The sequence below is a fragment of the Anas acuta genome, chromosome 12 (genome assembly GCF_963932015.1).
Source record: "Anas acuta chromosome 12, bAnaAcu1.1, whole genome shotgun sequence".
NCBI lineage: Eukaryota > Metazoa > Chordata > Aves > Anseriformes > Anatidae > Anas > Anas acuta.
The window spans coordinates 11,764,256-11,783,589 of NC_088990.1; the positions used below are offsets into that span (position 1 = coordinate 11,764,256).

Sequence of the window (19,334 nt, forward strand, 5' to 3'; positions counted from 1 at the left end):
GGGTGTAGCCCCGCCTCCTTTCCCCACCCGCCCCGCCCCTTAAAGGGCCCGCCCGCCCCATTTGCGGCAGGAGGCTGCGGGCCGTGCAGGGGTGCTCAGCTCTTTATTGACGCGCGCGGCGGCGCCCACGGCCCCGGCCACCCGCGGGTGCGCAGCGCCCGGACACACGGACAGGGACACTGGGGGAAGGCGACGACACACGCAGATGTGACACGGCGAGGGAAGCGTGCCCAGGACCCCGCTGCAGCCTCCAGTCACCCCGTGGGGATGAGCAGCAGCGTGCCCCCAGCATGGGGTGGGAATTGGGGTTTTGGGGTTTGCCCAAATTGCCCTGACCCCATGGATTTGGGGACCCAACTGTGTCACCAGAGGGTGCTGGTGGTGCTGCGGGTACAAGGCGGGGGAGCTGCGGAGTGTTACAGCGGAACCGTTCACCACACCGCGCCTGTTCCCTTCCCCGTCGCCCGCCGCGGGGGCAAGGGGAGGCACGGCACACCCTGAGGACAGGCACTAGGCTACGGGGAGGTGGAGGAGCAGAGTCCCATCAGCATGCAGGACCCTCCCGAACCTGCTCCGACAGAGAAACTACGGGGAGAGGGTGGAAAAAAACTAAACACTTCAAGTATCGGTAGTGACGGAAGGTTTCTTCCCCCTGCTGCTGCACTCGGTGGCGTGGAGCAACCTAAATCTGACTCTAGAGACAAGGAGAACATCGCAAGCGACTGCTGGCCTAATGCACGGGGAGGGGGAGCGGGGGGAAGGAAGACGGTGCTGGTCTTGGCGGCGCTTCAGGGAACGGGCACCACCCGCATGGTGTTGGTGTAGCCGGAGCCGGGGCGCCAGCCGGTCAGCACGACCACCAGGTCGCCGGTCTTGAAGAATCCACGCGCTTTGCCTAGAGGAAGAGGAGAGGAGGAAGATGTCAGGGCTCAGGTGCTCTATAGAGCAAGGAGAGCATCAACCCCTCCATGTGCTTGTTGAAACAAAGCTGGTTCTCTGCTGGATGCTATTTAAAGGCTGCCGTGATGAAACCCGTCCCACTTCCCAGTTAGATGCAGGGCGCTTACGCAACCGCTGGCCCCCATTTCCCAACGGGCAGCTTCCCCAAAACAAGGGTCCCCACATCAACCACTCTGGACTCAGGGTGACCTCAGACCAGGAAAGCCAAGGTGGGAGCGGCGCCACTCACCAACATTCATGCCCAGGTTCACACGGAGATCCACATCCTCTGCCCAGGCGTCATGGGCGGGCTCTTTGCACAGCACGGGGAAGATGCCCCGGTAGAGGTGGGCCTGGCGCGCCGTCTGGTCATTGCGGGTGACAGCGATGATGGGAGCCCGCGGGCGGTACCGGGACACCAGGTGTGCTGACCTGCAAGGAAGGACAGCGGGCACGAGGTGAAGCATCGCGTTACGGCTGCCCCGGAGCACTTGAGGGAGCCCCTGTTCCACCCATGGGGCACCTCCACTCCAGCACCAGGAGCAAACTGCCCGTCCTCTGAGGGCTTTGCAGCCCCAAAACCATGCTGGGGCTGACCAGGGGGATGCTGGCACAGTGTTTTGCAAGAGCCAAGCTCCACCAACAGAGCGTGATGCTCAAGTGATTTCCAAATTTAGCAATTGGGTGGATCAACACCAGAAGGCAACAGACCCTACTCCAGTCTTGGGGAAGGAGATGGCCTCACCTCCAAGATCTAGCTGTGCCATCTGCACGTTTTGGTCCTGAAAACAAGCGCTTATTTGTCTCGGTTGCTATGTGAAGGTGGCTAGGAGCCATTTATTCCGGCCTCTGCAAGCAGCCCTTGGCATCTCAGTGGGGTCCCTGCAAGTTCCTGCTGTTTTGATGAGCTCCCGCTTTATGGGATGGCAAGCGCCTGCGCCAGCAGCGCTATCCAAAGCTTGCCAGGGAGGATGCTTTCAGAAGCATCGCTACAGGGGAAACTGTGTCAGGGAAAAGCAGAGCTGCCCCAGAAACGGGTTTGACTACACCAATCACTTGATCCCAGAGGAGTGGCAGCCAACACACAACCCCGTACATTTGTACTCCCACCCAGCCAGAAACAAAGCGATGCCCCTCTGTAGGCCATGCAGACAAGTGCCTCTCACCCCAAAATGGGGACCCCATACACTGGGGGAGCCAGGCAGCTGCCAGGTTCCTCTCCAAGAGGAACTGCTGCCAGCCCTGCGTAGGGACACGGATGCCTTAACACGGCAAACAGCAGGCTCTGGGTGGGGACTGCAACTCGCCCTTCCTTGGGCACTGCTTGCTTACAGAAGGAACCTGCAAAAAATGAGGTTAAAGCTGCAAGGCCAGGACATTTAGAGCTCCATGGTTCTGACAAGCATGCCAGCAGCTTCGCTAGCTTTTGCGACCTCGTTTCCCAGAGCCAAGCTCAGCAATGCTCTGATTCAAAGACCACTGCTCGGAAATAGGCAGCAGCCTGCTTGAAGCGCCCAGTCACACGTGCCAGCTCTCAGACAATCCTTCCCACACTGACCAACGAGCTGCCCAGAAGCTCTACAGGACCCAGGTACTCAAAAGCTGTAACAGAATCCAAGGCTAAAAATATTCAAATATCAGAGTTCAAGTCTTTTCAAAAAGGTCAAGTGTAAGACTGGAACCTTTTACAAAGAAACTTTAGAAGTACAGGAGTATCCAGAAACTCAGTCGTTCCTCATCTCTCCAGAAAGTAGCTGCTTCAAATCATTTTAAGCTGTATGTTTACATGGAGAATTCACTGATGGTCTGGTTCTTCAGGTACACCGTGCTCAGCAATGCACTGTCACATCTCTGCCACAGCACCAGCTCTGTTCCAAATTCAGACTCTTCCAGAAAGCAGCCTGAGACTTATGGTCCAACGCGCTTTGAACATGGGGCAGCCTGGTTCCTCTAGCTGGAAGGGCTGATCACAGCAAGGCTGCAGCTCTCTACTTTGCTTCCTCTCCACAACTGGAAGAGTGAGTCTCTACGCAGCAGTTGTCACCATCGCTGGACAGAAATCCCTGCTATGCAGCTCACCTGCAGCCAAGGCACTGAGCTAACCTCACCGTGCAGGCAGGCACTCGGCTGCTGGGTGCCCGCCTCATTGAGCGAGGCTACTCGCAGGCAGGCATGAGGAAGGAAACTTGCAACACTTTCACACTCCCTCTTCGCCCCAGGGCTTCGGCAAGCTGTGCTGATGCCCGGAAGGTTCAGCAAGGGACCTCTGGTTTGGATGATACATTGAAAGGCTAAGGTCTTGATTAAAAATAGTAATAAAAAAAAAATCTGCCTCCACTGAACTTCTGTCTTACAGCTAACTTGACAATTCCTTGCTTTCCTTGTTAAGACATCTGAATGAAGCTGCAACACTTATTTTCCCTCTACTCTTCCAGCCAGCATTCCTGGCAGAGATGCCGCACAGAACAGGAAGAGGAGGCAGGGCCCGGTGCTGGTGCCACGCTGGCAGGGGCAGGCTCAGGAACTCGCTGCTTGCGTACGTGCGGATGTCTGAGATGTCTGCCCATCTCCTGAGGAACTGGCACTGCAGACAGGCAGCCTGGGCTCTGAGTCGCTGCCAAAACCTGAGCTTCACCATTACAGCTCTGGGCTTTCAAAGCGCTCTTTTTGCACGTCTCCTTCCCCCACCCGGTCACGATGTCCGCGTGACCTGAGGGAACCTGTCGCCTCCTACCTTCCAGACTTGGTGAGGACAATAATGGCCCCGCTGCAGCACTTGAAGGACGCTTCCACAGCGCCAACAGCAGCGGCCTCAGTGGGATCGCAGTTCAGGGAGGTCAGACGACGCAGTTCCTCAAACAACTGCCTGTGAAAGATGGCGGCCTCGGCCTCGCGGGCAATCTACAAGAGCAACACGCGTCCGGGAAGACAACACTCACGTCAGTCACACGGGACAGCACATGGCAAGGCGAGGTGCTCAGTCAGCAAGAGAATGCTGCCAGCTGCTGACATTCAGAAGAGTGGCCAATTAGCCCAAATTCAGCTCAGTGCGCTGTGGTGATGGGGTCACCACCCCAGCCAAAGAACCCTTTGATTCTCAAGATTTCTCTTCTGGATTGGAGGCACCTCACCCCGCCGAGCCCACACTCAGGTGACATCCATGCCCAACTGCCAGGCACTCTTGCTCTGCTCCTACCTACCTGAGTCCTGCCCTGCGGGTGTGTGCAGCTGACACCAGAGCTGTGTGCTACTTGCTGAATGTTTGCAGTGTTAGCATGGAGCGTGATTTTATTGCCTGAAACAACTGTCATAAAGCACCTGTTTGCACTTTGAGCACCTAACCCACATGCCGGGAATAAGCGTCAGTTACCTTACAGAGCCTAAACCTGTCCCCGCTCTGAGCCCTACCTGCCGGACTCGGTCAGAACTATCAGAGCTGCAGCTAAGCACTTAAAAGAAGCCTCCACTGCGCCTACTGCCATGGCATCAGCAGGGTCCCTGTTGTTTACATTGAGGCGGAAAATTTCTTCGAACAGCTGACGGTGAAACATTGCGGCCTCAGCCTCACGAGCGATCTGCAGGCCCGAGTAAGAAGGAAGGAGAAAAGAGGAAAGAAAAGGAAAGGTAGACCAGAGTAACATGAGATCACGTTAATTTACTTAATTTTCATAGTAATGCATGCTAGAGGATACTAAAGGACAGGCTGTGAAACACTCATTGGCTCTCAGGTTTTGAGTTAGTTGAATGCAATTCTGTCTACCACACCACAGCTGCACAGGCTGCTCCACCACACCATTTATCTGGGGGCCCTGTCCGCTAGGCCTTCAAAGGTGGCATTCTGGCTGTAATTTGGATCAAGGAGCAGAGCAAGCCAATTCGGAATACACTTTGCTGCAGGTGCTTGTTTTTACTTCCTTGCCAACAATGCCTCTAGAGTACTCTTTGCAGCTGTTCATGTCCCCTTCGTACTCTGAGCCAACAGGTGAGCAACTGGTTTCCTACTTCACCCCCAGAAAGGGGAGATGGGCTCCCTCCCAGCTTTGTTTAAGTTCAGAGCCAATGAAGTTTCACCTCCCAGTACTATACCAACTTCTTTCAGTAAAGAGAGGAACAACAGAAACAAGCTTTCGTTACAGGGCTGTCACACCAAATATGCTGGGGTATTTGTGTAGTGCCAGATTCAGACCAGAGGTGCACAAAGAAGGGCTTTCTGGTCACTGACTAAGCATTTGCAACAAGCTCAGTAAGTTATTCATCCCGCTGTGCTGAGAACTGCTCACATTTAAGGACAATTCTCATCTCAGAAGGCGACACTTGCCCTTGACAACCCGATAAAGAAGGCTTGCAGAGACTAGAAAAGCATGCAAAGGCTGATCATCTTTTCAAGGACAACTTCATTCAGTTACTCCCGAAGCTGAACAGCTGCTACACAAAGCATGACAAGTTGATGTTTAAGCAGAGACTGTAGTGCCATTGTCATGAAAGCTTTGTAGTTAGACCCCTTCCAAATAAGAATTTTGCTACTCTAGTGTTAATGGATTACTTTTCATGATGCTGGGAATTATCCCTCTTCCACAGATACCAGTTTAAGCCAAAGCAGTTAAGTGTCTTATGGCTAAATATAACTGCACACGTGACAGGCAGGAGTGCAGTGCCAACCCTAGTTGGGAAGCAGTCAGTTTTGTTACCACCAGCTTCACGTTTCTGTTCGGTAAATAGGATGTGCATGTCCACCTCACAACACTTACTCCAAATGCAAGCGCTGGCAGCCAGGCAGCACGTCGTCAGCTCCTGGTCCAGAGGCAGGCAGCTTTGCACAACATGCAGAGTGAGGCCGAGTTCAGCAGGAAGCCTACGGCCCCCGTTTGCAGAGTCAGAATGTGTGTGTACGTGTGCCTGCTCTGACAATGGCTACAGAAGGGCACAGCAATTCTTCACTCCACATCACACCTGGCTCTATTGGCATGGAAATGGCTACAGGGTTTGCAGTTGGCATGCGGGCACAGATAGGGGGTAGAAGCGGGAGAAAGGGAAGCAGAGGAGCATTGCACACCCTGGTCCTGTCAAACGGCCAGGGCAGCACTTGAAGATTAACGCAATCGTGGATCATGAATTGGGATTGGAAGGAAGCCCAATCCCACAAGTAGGAAATGGCCTGCCCAATATTTGGAAACTTGCTACCAAACTCAAGGCAATTGTTTTTGTCACAGAGATGCCAGCCTGGGAACAGGAAGCTCACTTCTGGGAAGTTTGCTAGAAAGTGATTGCTACTTGAAACCACTGCAGCAACCCCACAAACCACTGGCATAGGCAGGTCAAGTCACTGAGACAGAGGTGCAATGGCACTATGAAGTAAACTCCACTTGTTTTCAGTGTCACAGCCGATTTTAGTGTCTGCATCTCCTCAGGGACAAAGCTTTACCTGAAATACTCCTGTGGCAGGGCTGGGTAAGCAAACTATGAGCCCAGACCAGCTTGAGACCAGACAACATACAGAGCTACTCCATGCCTGAGGCAAGGTGCTCTCTTTGTACTGTGACTGCCTGGTGACTTCAGATGGAAGTATTAGGGTAAAAACCTTCCACATTTCTCTAGGAGCCTGGCAGAATGAACACTGTTACTCTTGGGTCCACAGAAGAGGGGAGCACAGGCAGTGGGTACTGGGCTCACACTACAAGTAGAGCACTACCTGCCTGTGTTGAAGCTTTAATGCCACAATTTGCTGCAGCAAGTTTCCAAATCTTGGTAGGAAGATTCACCACAATTTAGGGGTGAAAAGCTGAGGAAGAACTTTTTAGGTGAGAATTCGACCAGCAGTCACTGCCCGATGATCATCAGGTCGTATTTTGTATCTGCCATGTGCAAAAAACACCACTCCATACTGGCCAGATAAAAAGGTATTTAGTTAATGCACTGCAAACACAAGGAGTCACTCGGTTTATTAATCTATATAACCTGAACTGCAGGTGAAGCTGCTGTGATTCACAGCACTGGTAACTGGGGAGAACCAGTACCTCTAGATACTTGGCATCACGCTTTTTATCAACTGAAACACAAGCTGGGTGAACTTGAAGCAGAGCAGAGGTTTCTGGCAGTTCAGGCATGTAAAAATATGGTGCTGTCAGTAGTCATGCAACAAATATCCCCCCCACCAAAAGCACCAGGTGCCAAATGCAACAACAGTGCTGTAAATCAGACTCACCAGCCTCCCTGGTTCCCTCCCACAACCCAGAGGAGTTAGCTGATACTTTTCACTATCTAGAGATAAACTGCTTAAGCAGCTTCCTGACCTTGGAGAAGTTTAAGGAATTTAATACACTAAAAGGAAGAGGGCCTTTGAAGAAACCTATACCAAGGTAACAGCAAGAAAACTTGACCTTGGTCTTAAGTCAAAATTAGAGTGAGGAAAATAAAGTTTTAGAACTCAGAGCACTGCAAAGCAGTTCTCAGCTCTGCCTGGCAGTAGCATGCAGCACACCTTGTGAGGTTTCAGGCCCCACAGGACCATGCTACAGTAAAGAAAACCCCACAGAGGAAGCATGAACCAAAAAATGGCTGGTTTACACTGCTAGGTGCTGCCACCTAGCACCAGACACGTTTAGATCTTCAGATGCAGGCTCAGATCTAAGACAGCGTGCTGCCACCTCCACCTGCGGGCCGGGCTGGGTTCCCACCCAGAGCACTACTCACAGCGTGCTGCATGCGCACAGCCTCCAGCGGGTAGTCTCCCTTGGCAGTCTCTCCGGACAGCATGATGCAGTCTGCTCCGTCCAGGACAGCGTTGGCAACGTCGCTGCCCTCAGCACGGGTTGGGCGAGGTTTCTTGATCATGCTTTCCAGCATCTGCAGGAGAACAAGCCCAAAGTCAGGGCACCAGGAAAGGAATCAGCTGCTTTTTCACTAATGCTTGATTGATAGCATTGAGGATGTTGTTTGGGGTTGTGGGTTGTTTTTTTCCATCTAAAACCAGGTCAACAGTAGGTCTGCACCAACTACAGTAATCTGTATCTAACACAAGATGTTCCTCTTTTTATATAGGGTATCTAGAGGCTCAACCTTAGTACAGCTGCTAATGTCAGCACCTGTACTGAAGTGTGAAATCAGACTGCTCCTGAGCAGAGCTCTTCCTACCCTTCTCCCAGAAGCTGGTGCAACTCCACATATTGCTATCACAGGCTGACCAGCTTGTGTCTTCCTCAGGTGCTCAGCTTTACCCCCTGCTGCAGCATGCACAGAGGAAGCACAGCTCAGAAGTAAGCCCTGCCAGCACCTGAAAACTGTCTGAAAACTATTTGTTCATGATCCCTACTGGAATGCACAAAGCTGAGGAGTGGCAGCCCCCAGGCTAAGGTGACTTCTTTTTACCCATTTCTTCCTGATGCAGCAGTGTGGGTGCAACTTGCTCAGATTTGCCATGTCCCTTGCAAGAGTTCCTGCAACCTTACTGGAGTAGATAAATAAATCTCTGAATAAGTGCTTCAAGATGAGCTACTCAGCCACTGCAATTAATGCCTCTTTGCTCTTGGTTCCTTATCTTCTACCGAATGCCATCAAGGACATGCCCTCAGACAGCTACTGACACTCCTCCTGCCCTGCCAGACCCACAGACACTCTGGCAGTTAGGAGCTAGCTTTGTGTTTCACGTACCTGAGTGGCACAGATGATGGGTTTGCCAGCCCTGTTGCAGCGCCCAATCATCATCTTCTGGGCAAGGAAAACTTTCTCAGCAGGGATCTCAATTCCCAGGTCACCACGGGCCACCATAATGCCATCGCTGGCCTCCATGATCTCATCAAACCTGGCAGCAAGAGAAAAGGTTCATTATCCCTGTTGTTCTGAGGGCGGATCGCCTGCTCTGTCCTCCCCCTCCAAAAGGGAGCACTGCACTGCAATGCTATGGGCACTCTGCCCTTCCAGGTGCCATTTTGGTACCCGGTAACACCACAGTAAGAGGAAAAAAACAAGACCATAGGAGGCAGACAGTTTACAAAGCTATGCAAAACCAGATCAAGAGGAGCACAAGTTGATCACTCACCTGCGCACACCCTCGTGGTTCTCAATCTTGCTGATGATCTTGATGTTCTTTCCCTTTTCCCCTAGCACCTTCCTGACAGCATGGACATCAGCAGCTTTACGGATGAAGGATGCAAACACCATGTCCACATTCTGCTCCACACCGAATTTCAGGTCCTGAATGTCCTTTTCAGAGACAGCAGGCAGGTCGACTGCAGCACCAGGGAGATTCACGCCCTTCTTGCTGCCAAGCATGCCACCGTTCTCGATCTCAGTCATGACATAGTCCTTGCCTGGAACAGAAGTGCTCCCACAGTCAGCATTTACCAGCAAGCTCCCCACTGCCAGCTCCCACACCACCACCTGCCTGAGAACTGCAGCACTAACAGCATCGATGCAATAAAAGCACACCACATCTCTCTTCAGTAGTTTCATGGAACATAGGAACTTCAGTTCACCCACAGAAGCACAGAAGAGCAGTTCAAAACAACTTCTGTGCTGCTCTGGGGGAAGATGCCATTTGTTCCCTGCAGTAGTGGGGCTGCCAGGCTGCATTCCTGCATGTAGGCACCCCATAACACTAAATGGAGTACCCAAGAGCCTCACCTCCACGCTCCTGCACCCTCTGGGATTGGAGGCAACACCTCCAGGCTGGAGCAGTTTATGCAGCACCACCAAGGGAGTGGTGTGGAACTCACCTTGCCCCAACATTACCAGTAAAGCTAGTTCCATCTCCAGCTACAAAACTTGGTGTTTGTATTATAAAATATTAAATCCTGCATAAAAAATTGAAATAGCCTGCATGAACAGGTGTACATTACAAGCACAGGTACACCCCCCACACATGCACCTCTGAGGAGAGTTTTAGATCAGTCCGGTGAAACCCTGCTCAAGTTAGTGACTGAAAGCTTGCTACACTTGAAGCAGAGATAGTTTTGTTCAAAGTCTTGCTACAGCATTAAGCCTAGCTGCAAAATGTTCCTTTCTTTAACATTAAACTGCAAGTTAAACAACAGTTGCTGAAAGAAAAGTTAAAGAGGTTCTTAGGAAAGAGCAAACAGGCAGAGCTGGCAAACCCTGGAAGGGCTGTTACACACCTTTCTCCTTAACCAGCAAGGAAATGAGACCATCATCCACGTAGATTTTGCTGCCAACTTCTACAACCTTGGTGAGATTCTTGTAGTCCAGCCACAGCACGTTCTCATCGCATTTCTCCATGAAGGCATCATCCAGAGTCACTTTAAGAGCTGCACCCTTCTTGAGTTCCACTTCTGCTGTGCCACTCTGTGTCAAAACACACATTTTCAGCAAAATCAGCACAAACAGGCACCCACCAACTGCCTCCCAGCTTGCAGCAGTTCATCCTAACTTCTGGTACAAATGCCAGATAATGCACACAGTTACTTTGTTCACACAAAACATCATTTGTCTGGGGAAAGCAGGACACAGGAATAGCATTATGTAGTCTTACACACTAAAAAGGATGGAAAAAAATGAACTTACTCCCTTGATGAGTCCAGTTCGGATTTCAGGTCCCTTGGTATCCAGTGCAATAGCCACAGGTCTGTAGGTGATCGGATCAGAGGCGAAGCTCTCTGTAGCTTCTCGCACGTTCTTGATTGTGCCCTCATGATACTGGCAAGGGAAAGAGATGGAAACTTTAATCTACCACTGTGCACCCCAAAAACTGCCCAAGCTACCATTCAACATAGCAGAACAGCAGCATGACCAGGCCTAGGATTCCACTGTCAGGCAGATGGACAAATGCTTTTACAGCTCTGGCCTAAATCTTCCAGACGGATAAGGGATTTACTCAGAGGATATTATCCATGTACGCATTTGCATTTTATTTCAAGAGCTAAAGCAATATCAGACGGAAGTTCAGGACTCCAGCACTGTGCACCAGGCTTCAAAACCCTTTCACATGCTCACGTCCTGCTAATACCACTGGTTTCAGACACTTTTGTGAGGAAACTCCACCTCAACTACCCTTGAATGAGCTTCAGATAATCAGCAGGTCAATTTACCTTCTAGTTTAAACAAGATTAGAGATAACCTTGACAGAGTGATGCAACACTTGACAGACTTTTGAAGATAAGAAATACCCTTTCCCCTCTCTGTGCCACGGGCCTGGCTGTGTAAGGCCTGGCTCACCCGGAAACGTGCAACTGCCCCCATAATAACCTGCCTCACAACCAGAACCCAGCACCAGCAAGGTGGGGCAGGAACTGGCTGTGCTCAAGTTGGCCTGCATGCCCTCGGCCAGAGATATGCCGCAGCTAACTCTTTAGAGGAAGAAAAAATTAAGGTATTTACTGATCAAGTGTGCAAGCTGAGACTGAGGAGGCCCCTGATCATTCCATGTGCCACGGCCTAAAGAGAGGCAGGACAGGAAGTGCGCCCAAACAGAGCCATTAGGTTTATCTGGCCCTAGTCACCTGGAATTTATTTGCTTTTGATACAAATCAATTAGTGCCTCCTAGGCAGGCTGACTTCCTGAAGAATGACATACGCCGAACAGGAATGCAGACAAATCAAGTAAAAGCCAACTTCCTCTATAAAACAACTGCAGCCAGGTGCTGGGGCTTGAAGTTGGTAATTTAAGTCCTATTGAGTGTTTTAGGGTAAACACTGCAACTGAAACACATACGGCACATGAAAACCCCTGAATTCACTGAAAAATTGAGTGCTTCAGAGGAGCAGCAGGGAACACAAACTTAGCCTGGCTACACTTGATAGTCAGACTAAACAAGAGATGACAGCAAGACAAACTCTACTGTCACCTAACCTCATCTGTACAAAACACAGAATTAGAAGGGACTTCACCCAAAACCAAGCCACACTCCCTGTCCTTCACCCCAGCTAACAAGCACACAAGCCACAGGAGCAGCACTGTGTAAAACTCAGTATTTAATTGAGTCAAGGTCCGATGGCTGTCCACAGCTAAGCACCAGACCTTTTGGTTTCTACAGTGCCCTGTGGCCTTTAAAGGCCACAAGGGTGACAGGCCGAGCTATTACGCACCTCAAAGCTCCTGGTTCAGTAAGCAAAGCAACCTACAGCTGTCACTTGGTTACTGTTTGACATTTTGAAAGCTGGAGGGCAGCCAGTGTGAAAACGCAGCCTCAACACTCAGGGCAGCATTCGAGGCAAGCTGGAATGGGATCCTTGGCTCCCCCAGCATCGCTAAGGATCTCATCTATTTTTATCAATAAGGGCTCGTCGGCCACAGTGTTGATTTCTTTTGACCTTATTCTTATAAGTTTATCGCCCCAAGACCCGCATACCGTGGTGCTAGCCTTATGACCACCAGGAGCATAACCTGAGCAGCTGGTTAGCCAAGCAAACTCAGGAGTTCAACTCCTCCAAACGGGCACAGTTGTGACTTCAAATTGCTGATAGTTTTCATTTGAGACAAGGTCATTCATTGATTATTGGCTTGCAAAGCCCCCAGCAATAAAGCAGGATCAACAGGACAGTTGTGTACTCCTGCTGAGGTGCCCAGCACCGTGAAATAGCTCTCGGCTTCTGCAATTAACTGGGGAGCAGCAGCCTTGTGAAGTGAGCAGCAGGGCATGAGGAAGAAGTGAAGGACCTCACAGCGAGCAGCTGGCACACATGTCTCTAACATCAGCTACCTGGCTCCCGGGTACAGGTTGGTGCACAGAAGGGTGTGGAACCAACCTGATCTGCTTCCAAAAAGGCTTGGAAAGTGCACTAAGGTGTTACTAGCAGTCTCACAGGTTCAGTATTTACATCTGGCATGCTTTCCCCAAAGGCAGAGCTCGGTCTTGTCTTGCCACATGATTAGAGCTGCTCTGGAGCAGGCTGGGCTTCCCTTCATACTCTCTTCCACAAGGGAAGGGGTCAGCAGACACACATAAGGACCTGCTCAGGGCAGCATTAGCTCAGCCCACACCCTTACCTCGTGGGTGCCGTGAGAGAAGTTGAGGCGGGCAACGTTCATTCCAGATTTAATCATTTCCTTCAGCTTCTCCACGGAGCGGGAGGCTGGCCCTGGAAGAAGGAAGCAGTTGGAATATTAACTTTATAAAAAATAATGAGATAACCCACAGACGTCAAGACCGTTTCATGTGGAAGGGATAAGTAAGGTATGGTGGATACAGACTTGCTCAACGCCGAAACAGCTCATTTCTACAGCAGCAAGCATTGTTTTAACTTGCCTTTGGGAGTGCATTTGAACCCAACCAGTCCAGACTTCCCTGGCTACTGGATCCACTCCTAGCAATGCTATGGGTTGGGCAGGCATGGGAAAGTCGTGCTGTTTCAACACACGGAGCCAGCCTTGGCAAGGGATAAAGGCTCAAGTCGTCCCACGATTTCCACAGTGAGTTTCACCGGCACAGGGGTTCGCAGCTTAATTGCTGCGGAGAGCTGCAGCTCCCTGTTATCTAGGAACCACCTACCGATGGTACAGATGATGCCGGTGTTCCTCGCAATGGTTGGCTCGGAGTCGATGTCCAGGCGGCACATGTGCTCCAGGAAGGTGTCCGCCATGGCAGCATGGAGCTGCTGGGTCTGGATGAAAGCAGTCCCCGCATCATGGTGCTTCGACATCGTTACTGGAGTCTTTTGTCTGGAAGAGAAGAAAGCCTTGCCAGGTTTAGGGATCACCCACGCTTGCTCGTCAGAGACACCAACACACCCACGTGATGAATATGGAGGTAACAAGAAAGCTGCTACTGGGTCAGACTATCTTTATGTTCCTACTTGAGAGTCTCAGATACAGGCAAGACACACTTCTATTTAAATGTCATTCCCCACATAGACCACCCAAAGCTCACCTGCCTTCTATGCAGAAGTTCCCTTCATAGCTTCTCTTCATTGTCAGTCTTCCCCTGGAGCTACACAACGCAACAAAATTCAAGCACTTCAGCACACTGCCAGTGTTCTGCCTCCTCCCTCCCAGCTCTCAAGTCCTCTCTCCTACAAGCCTCAGCTGCGGTGCCCATCCCAAGGGGGGGGCCGTGGCAGCTCGCTGCTAGCATGGCCGCAGAGGTGCTCTACGCAGGCAATCTTCTGCAGGGACGCACCTAATCACAGCAGGGTCCACCTAAGCTTAACACCCGTCCTTCAGCCTGCACAGATAAGTAGACTTGAGTTGATTAAACACAACACCGTGGCAGAGAACATGGAAAAGACTGAAGATTCCTTTAACGTCCTCCTCAAGGTCTCTCTTCAAACCAAAGACACCACATGGCTGCTCCCACCCCCTCTGTTCACCCTCACCCAGGGTGGCAGAAAGCCACCACAGGGCTCAGAGACTGGTTATTTTTGGGATAACAAACTGTGAGCTCTGCCTGCTGGCTTGTACAGGACAACAGCATCCCCAGAAGAGTGGGGAAGGTCCCCATCACACAAGAAAGCTGAACTGAATCTCACAGATCTCTGCTGTGATGGGAGGGCATCTCATTCACAACCGTGTCCTCTTGTACCTCCCATCTTCCTTCTGCTTTTACACCCAGGTAAAAGACAGCCTGGCTGGGCAAGGCTTAGCTGCTTCCTCTGCTGGTGCTACCACCTGGAGAAGTATTTTACCACCTCTGTATTGAAAAAGCTGTCAGCAAATGTGTGATGTGAGGTTCCACTGAGCAACATGGGGTTTTCTGCCTGCCCCGAGCACACAAAATGGTGCTCGCTGTGCATGCCAGCTAGCCCAGGGCCTCCAGCTTTGAAGCAGGGCGCTAGGAAGCTGACAGTTCTGCGGAAGAATGAAATCGTGCTGCTAAGGCAGGGGCAGGGAGGTCCCCAGAGACCCCGCTGCGGCGCTGTGCTGCCAGGCCCTCCCTCTCTCCCCCCCTCCCTCCCTCCCCACCTACGTGCGGATCCTCTCGCAGGCAGCCCTGAGTCACCCCCGCCTCACCGCCTCGCTGAGCGGAGCGAGGAGACAGGCCAGTGAAAACCATAATTTGTCCTGGCAAGCGTCCTTCACCTCAGCCCTGCCAGAAGCTGCTGATTCACTGCAGTCAGAACAAGAAAGCCTGCCCACATAAAAAGCTTCGACAAAGTCACATTATTACGGGAATGCCCGCTGGTCAGACCTGAACACTGTGTTTCAGCCCTCTAACTGCTGCTGCCGCATCCCGGAGCACCTGTCTGACAGCGCCAGGCACGAGCAGAGAGGCTCTGCTGGGAAACTGCCTCCGTGCACCTCCAAAGAGGATGTGGAGGAAGATGAGACAGGCTGCACCCGGAGCACCACTGGTGCAACTTTCTGAGAACACGTGGAGGAGCTCTGCCTGTTTCATAAGCAGCTCCTGTCTCCTGGAAGTCCCCCACCCACTCGAGCCATTTGTAATGCTAATTTTTTTTTTTAACCCCCAAAGGCTTTACAAATTTATTAAAAGGGAAAGTGAAGTTGCCTTGAGTCAGAATCCCCTTTTCAAGATTTTCCTGCAAACCCAGGGAGATCAGAAGAACTGCGGTGCTGGGACCTTGGCTGAGGGGGAGAGCAGAAACGCAGCAGCAAAAAAAAAAAAAAAAGAAAAAAAAAAGAAAAAACTCATCTGCCTGCTACCAGTAAGCTTCTGTTTTTTATACTTCCTCCTGCCTCCCTTTACCACACGTTCACAAAGCATCTACTGAATTCTCCTGGAAGGACCAGTTTTATAAATCTGGCAGGAATGTCTGGCATTTAATAAAAAGCAATGGGAAACCAGGACTTCACGGACACCTGAAGGCACCGTGCCCTCAGTCTGAGCGGAGCTTGGAAGGGGGAAAGTAATACCCTGCAAAGCCTGATTCCCTGGATAAATCTCATTTCCTTCCTCGGGGCACAACTCATAAATCCCCACGCTGATTGCGAGCTGTCCGTGCTCCAGGCAGGGTGCACCAAAGATGGCTGGTGCCTCCCTTGCCGTTGAACGTTCTAGAAAGCCGGGACCGTTTGAGGTCGGCGTGCCCGGTTTCAGCAGCAAGGTGACTAAGTGGAGCCGGCTCATCCTGCGGTCGGCAGCAAGAAACGTTACGTCTACGGCATCTCCAGCCCTGCCCCGGGGGAGGAAGAAAGCAGAGGCTGCGCAGAGCGGCAATCCCCGCTGCAACCCCCTTATCTCAGTCTGCAACAGAGGCAAGTGTGACTTTGCAGGGCTGGCGTTAACCACCGCCACGCTGGGCAGAGATGGTTCCCTGCTCCAGGGTCTCAGCTGCAATTAAAAATAAATTTCTGTGGCAAAACAGGCTTTTAACAGGGTCAGTTCCTCTTCCAGGGAAGGACAACTCCCAGCTGCAGCAGGATGCCACGCCACATCCTTACGCAACCATGGGATGCCTCCCAAAATGCAAGGCTTTTGGAGGCCGGATGCAACCCCAAGCATGCCCGCAGCTCTGCCACGGCTTGGGCTGCAGTAAGCTGAGTGCTGGGACTGGGGAGGACATGCTCACCCAAACAGTTCTGGGTGACACTGGTGCTCTCCCCGTGTGCCGGTGGGTGAGCTGTCAGAGCCACATATGGCTTGGCTGTGCCTGCCTTCCCCAGAGGGCAAAGGTACACAGCAGGCTTAAAGTACCATAAATCAGTAGAGGTGACTATCAGGTGTTTGCTGGTGACAAGGAAGAACTTATCTAGAGGATACAGCCGGAGCAGACACACCTACCAACTTCGCTGTGCAGTGCTCCAACACAGGCCGAGCAGCCCTCCAGCCACACCAGCACAAATCAAACCTCCCCGCTATCGACCGGAAAGCTTTTTAACATGACAAAAAAGGGCCTTTTTTTCCTTTAAATGTATGCATAGTTGGGGGTGGAAACTGAACTCCCCCAGCCACACACCGCCCAACCGCGTGAGCAGCCTGGGGATGAAGATGTTGTGCGCAGGGTCTGGCAGTGGCAGCAGCAGGGTACTGCAGCCCCATTCCCTACGTGCCGGCCATCACAGCACGCTGCAGCCACCCCGGCCCCCTCCCAGCAGCCACCGGCTGCCCTTAGGGCCAGCCCCAGCCGGGGACGCAGGGAGATAAAGGATTAGCACGTGGCCCGGCCCGCCTGCTCAGCCAGAGGAACATTTTGTCTGTGTTAAATTGAATTACCAGCTCGGGGCACGGAAGGGGAATTAACGCCGGCTTTGCAGCACTCCGGCTAACGGCGATAAATTAGAGGTTTTAATAAAAACGTGTGTTTAGTTGGGAAAAAACAGACGGCTCGGGTGGGAGGCCTGGATGCAGCGCTGCGGTCTCCGCCAGCAGCAGGAAGAGTGCTTTCGAGTGAAAGCAAAGTTTCGGGGCAGGGTTTTGCCCTGAATCACGGCGTCCAACACCTGGCCGGCAGTAGAGCTCCCTGTGCTGAAAGAAAAGACTGTTTTTAAGCCGGCCGCAGCAGCATGGCACATGGGGCCACCGAACCGCAACCGCAGGGCTGTCCCTCCCTTGAGCACACCTAGCGCTCTCACAGCACCACGTGCGGGCTCCTTCCTAGAAATACTGAAGTTTAAGTTCTGCTTTGGAAATGGGACACAAAAACGTGCTTAGGATGGTGGGGGGTTTTACCTCAGCCCTTAGGGTTGCACAAGCAGCCCTGGAGCTTCCCCGGAGGCACTGAGGCAACCCGAGCAGCTCCTCGCCGCCCAGCCCAGCCCGGCCCAGCCCAGCCCTCGGGTGCCGGTGCCAGCCGCCGTCAGGAGCCGTCCTTGCAGCGGGGGGGGCGCTTCCCGGCGCGTTAATCACCGGCATCCCCGGGGCTGCCGGCTGGGTAGCACCGAAACCAGCCCTGAGCACGCCCCAGCCCTCGCCTGCTGCTTGTACCGCTCGGGGGGAGGCAGCCGAGGGGGTCCCACTGCCCGCACCCCCCCTCCTCACCCCAAACTCGGTGCGAAGCGGCCCCCAGCCGGGGACGGGGGGGGCAGGAGGCAGTGGGAAGGGCCCGGGGCCGCCGACACGAGCGCTGCCGCGGCTCTGCCTCAGCGCCCGGGGGCAGGGAGCGGCTCGGGGCGGCGGCGCGAGGCCGGGCAGCCCGCCAGGGACACGCGGGGCCTCGCGCCCCTCAGCGGCCCCTCAGGGACCGCTCCCCGCTAACGGCCGCACCCCCCTAACGGCCGCTCACCCCTAACGGCCGGCCCCGCGGGGAGCCCCCCGGCCTCGGCACGGGCACCGGGGATGGCGGCGGTCCCCGGTACCCGCCCGCCGCCCCCTTCCTTCCTTCCCTGTCCGGGGCCGCCGCCGTTACCTCCTGGTGCCGCTCCCGCCGCCAAGCACCGCTCCCGTCCTGCCCGAGAGCCGCCGCTCCTCTGCGCGTGGCCCGGCCGCGCCGCCAAGGTGATCCCGGCCGCAGCACCGCCCCCACGGATCCCTCCGCCGGCCTCGCGCCGCAAGGGGAGAAGCGGGGACTACTTTTTCCGGCGGAAGCGCAAGCTGCGGTTGAGGAGTGAGGCGACTCACGCGCCCCGCAGCCAATCAGGCGGCGGCGCAGCAGGCGGGCACGCCGGAGGAGAGTGGCCGCCGCTCTTAAAGGGGCCGCGCCGCTCTTAAAGGGGCCGCGCCCCTCAATTCACCCCCCCCGCGCCCCCTGCCCGCGGTACCTGCAGGGGCGCTGGGCGGGCGGGGGGCACCGCGTGGTGCCTCCCTCGACCCCCCCGGCCACCCCGCGGTGTCCCCCGGCTGTCCTTATGGTTGTCCCCAAGTTTTGGGGACAAAACAGGCGTTCTGGGGAAAAAAAGGGCAGGTGCCCAGGCGGCTGGGTCCCGCGCGGTGCCCTACACGCAGCGGCACCCCACAGGAGATGGAGGCAGCGGGGGGCACACGCCATCCCCTGTGCTGCCAGTGCCATGGTCTGGGGACAAAAATAGACACTTGGGGACAAAAATAGGAGTCTCGAGTTACGCGCTGGGCCCAAGAGCCCAAAAATCTCAGTGGCCCTTGGGGGGGGCACCAAAATGCTGCTTTTTGGCCCTGTTTTCCACCAAACCTCAATGTAGCATGCAGGAATTGAGCCATTTGGCTGTTTTGGCCAAAAAGAGGAATTTTGGGGGTGGCTTTGGAAGGTGGTGACACCATTGTCACTGCTGGGCTTGGGAGTCCTGAGGGAGCGTCCCCTGCTCTCCTGTTAGCCCCCACGGAGGGGACATTTGGGGACCAGGATGGGGACAGTGCCATGTTCATGGTGCACACCCCTTGCTCGTTGTCCCCATGGGGCAGCAGTGCCACCACTGGGGACAAGCCACCCGTCCCCACGAGGTGCTTTGACCCCACTCACCCTGGCAGAAACACAGATTTGGGGACAAAACTTCCTCCTGGGGTGGCACATCCCTGTCCCACGTGTCCCCCTGCCACCTTCCTCACGTGCCCAGCGCCTGGTGGCACCTGGGGTAAAGTCCAAGGTGGTGGCGGGGACAAGGTGTGGGGTGTCCCCACGGCACCGCGGGGTGCGGC

At 53.7% G+C, this 19,334-nt stretch overlaps 1 protein-coding gene across 3 annotated transcripts; it reads right to left on the minus strand.

The window, feature by feature from the left end:
* Positions 1–84: 84 nt before the first annotated feature.
* PKM (pyruvate kinase M1/2) lies at positions 85–18,291 on the minus strand. 3 transcript variants are annotated; one of them, XM_068695745.1, is made up of 12 exons: positions 18,133–18,227; positions 13,758–13,817; positions 13,380–13,549; positions 12,878–12,969; positions 10,456–10,587; positions 10,050–10,236; positions 8,975–9,245; positions 8,587–8,737; positions 7,630–7,782; positions 4,348–4,514; positions 1,190–1,371; positions 85–895 (listed from the first exon to the last, which is right to left on the minus strand). In XM_068695745.1, the coding sequence occupies exons 2-12, from the start codon at positions 13,796–13,798 to the stop codon at positions 789–791; spliced, it is 1,653 nt and encodes a 550-aa protein (XP_068551846.1). In that variant the 5' UTR covers positions 13,799–13,817; positions 18,133–18,227; the 3' UTR covers positions 85–788. The 3 variants fall into 3 exon arrangements, with proteins under 3 accessions (XP_068551846.1, XP_068551845.1, XP_068551847.1); XM_068695744.1 differs by lacking the exon at positions 4,348–4,514 and adding an exon at positions 3,674–3,840 and having other exon boundaries at positions 18,133–18,226; XM_068695746.1 differs by lacking the exons at positions 4,348–4,514; positions 13,758–13,817 and adding an exon at positions 3,674–3,840 and having other exon boundaries at positions 18,133–18,291.
* Positions 18,292–19,334: the final 1,043 nt, after the last annotated feature.

Excerpts from the sequence above, each read along its gene's own strand:
- PKM (XM_068695745.1), bottom strand. The coding sequence starts at position 13,798 with ATGAAGAGAAGCTATGAAGGGAACTTCTGCATAGAAGGCAG. Across the intron at positions 1,372-4,347 it reads GTTCTGACCGAGTCCGGCAG|GTCAGCACACCTGGTGTCCC; the intron begins GTAGGGCTCAGA and ends CCTTCCTTGCAG. Across the intron at positions 896-1,189 it reads GAACCTGGGCATGAATGTTG|GCAAAGCGCGTGGATTCTTC; the intron begins GTGAGTGGCGCC and ends CTCTTCCTCTAG.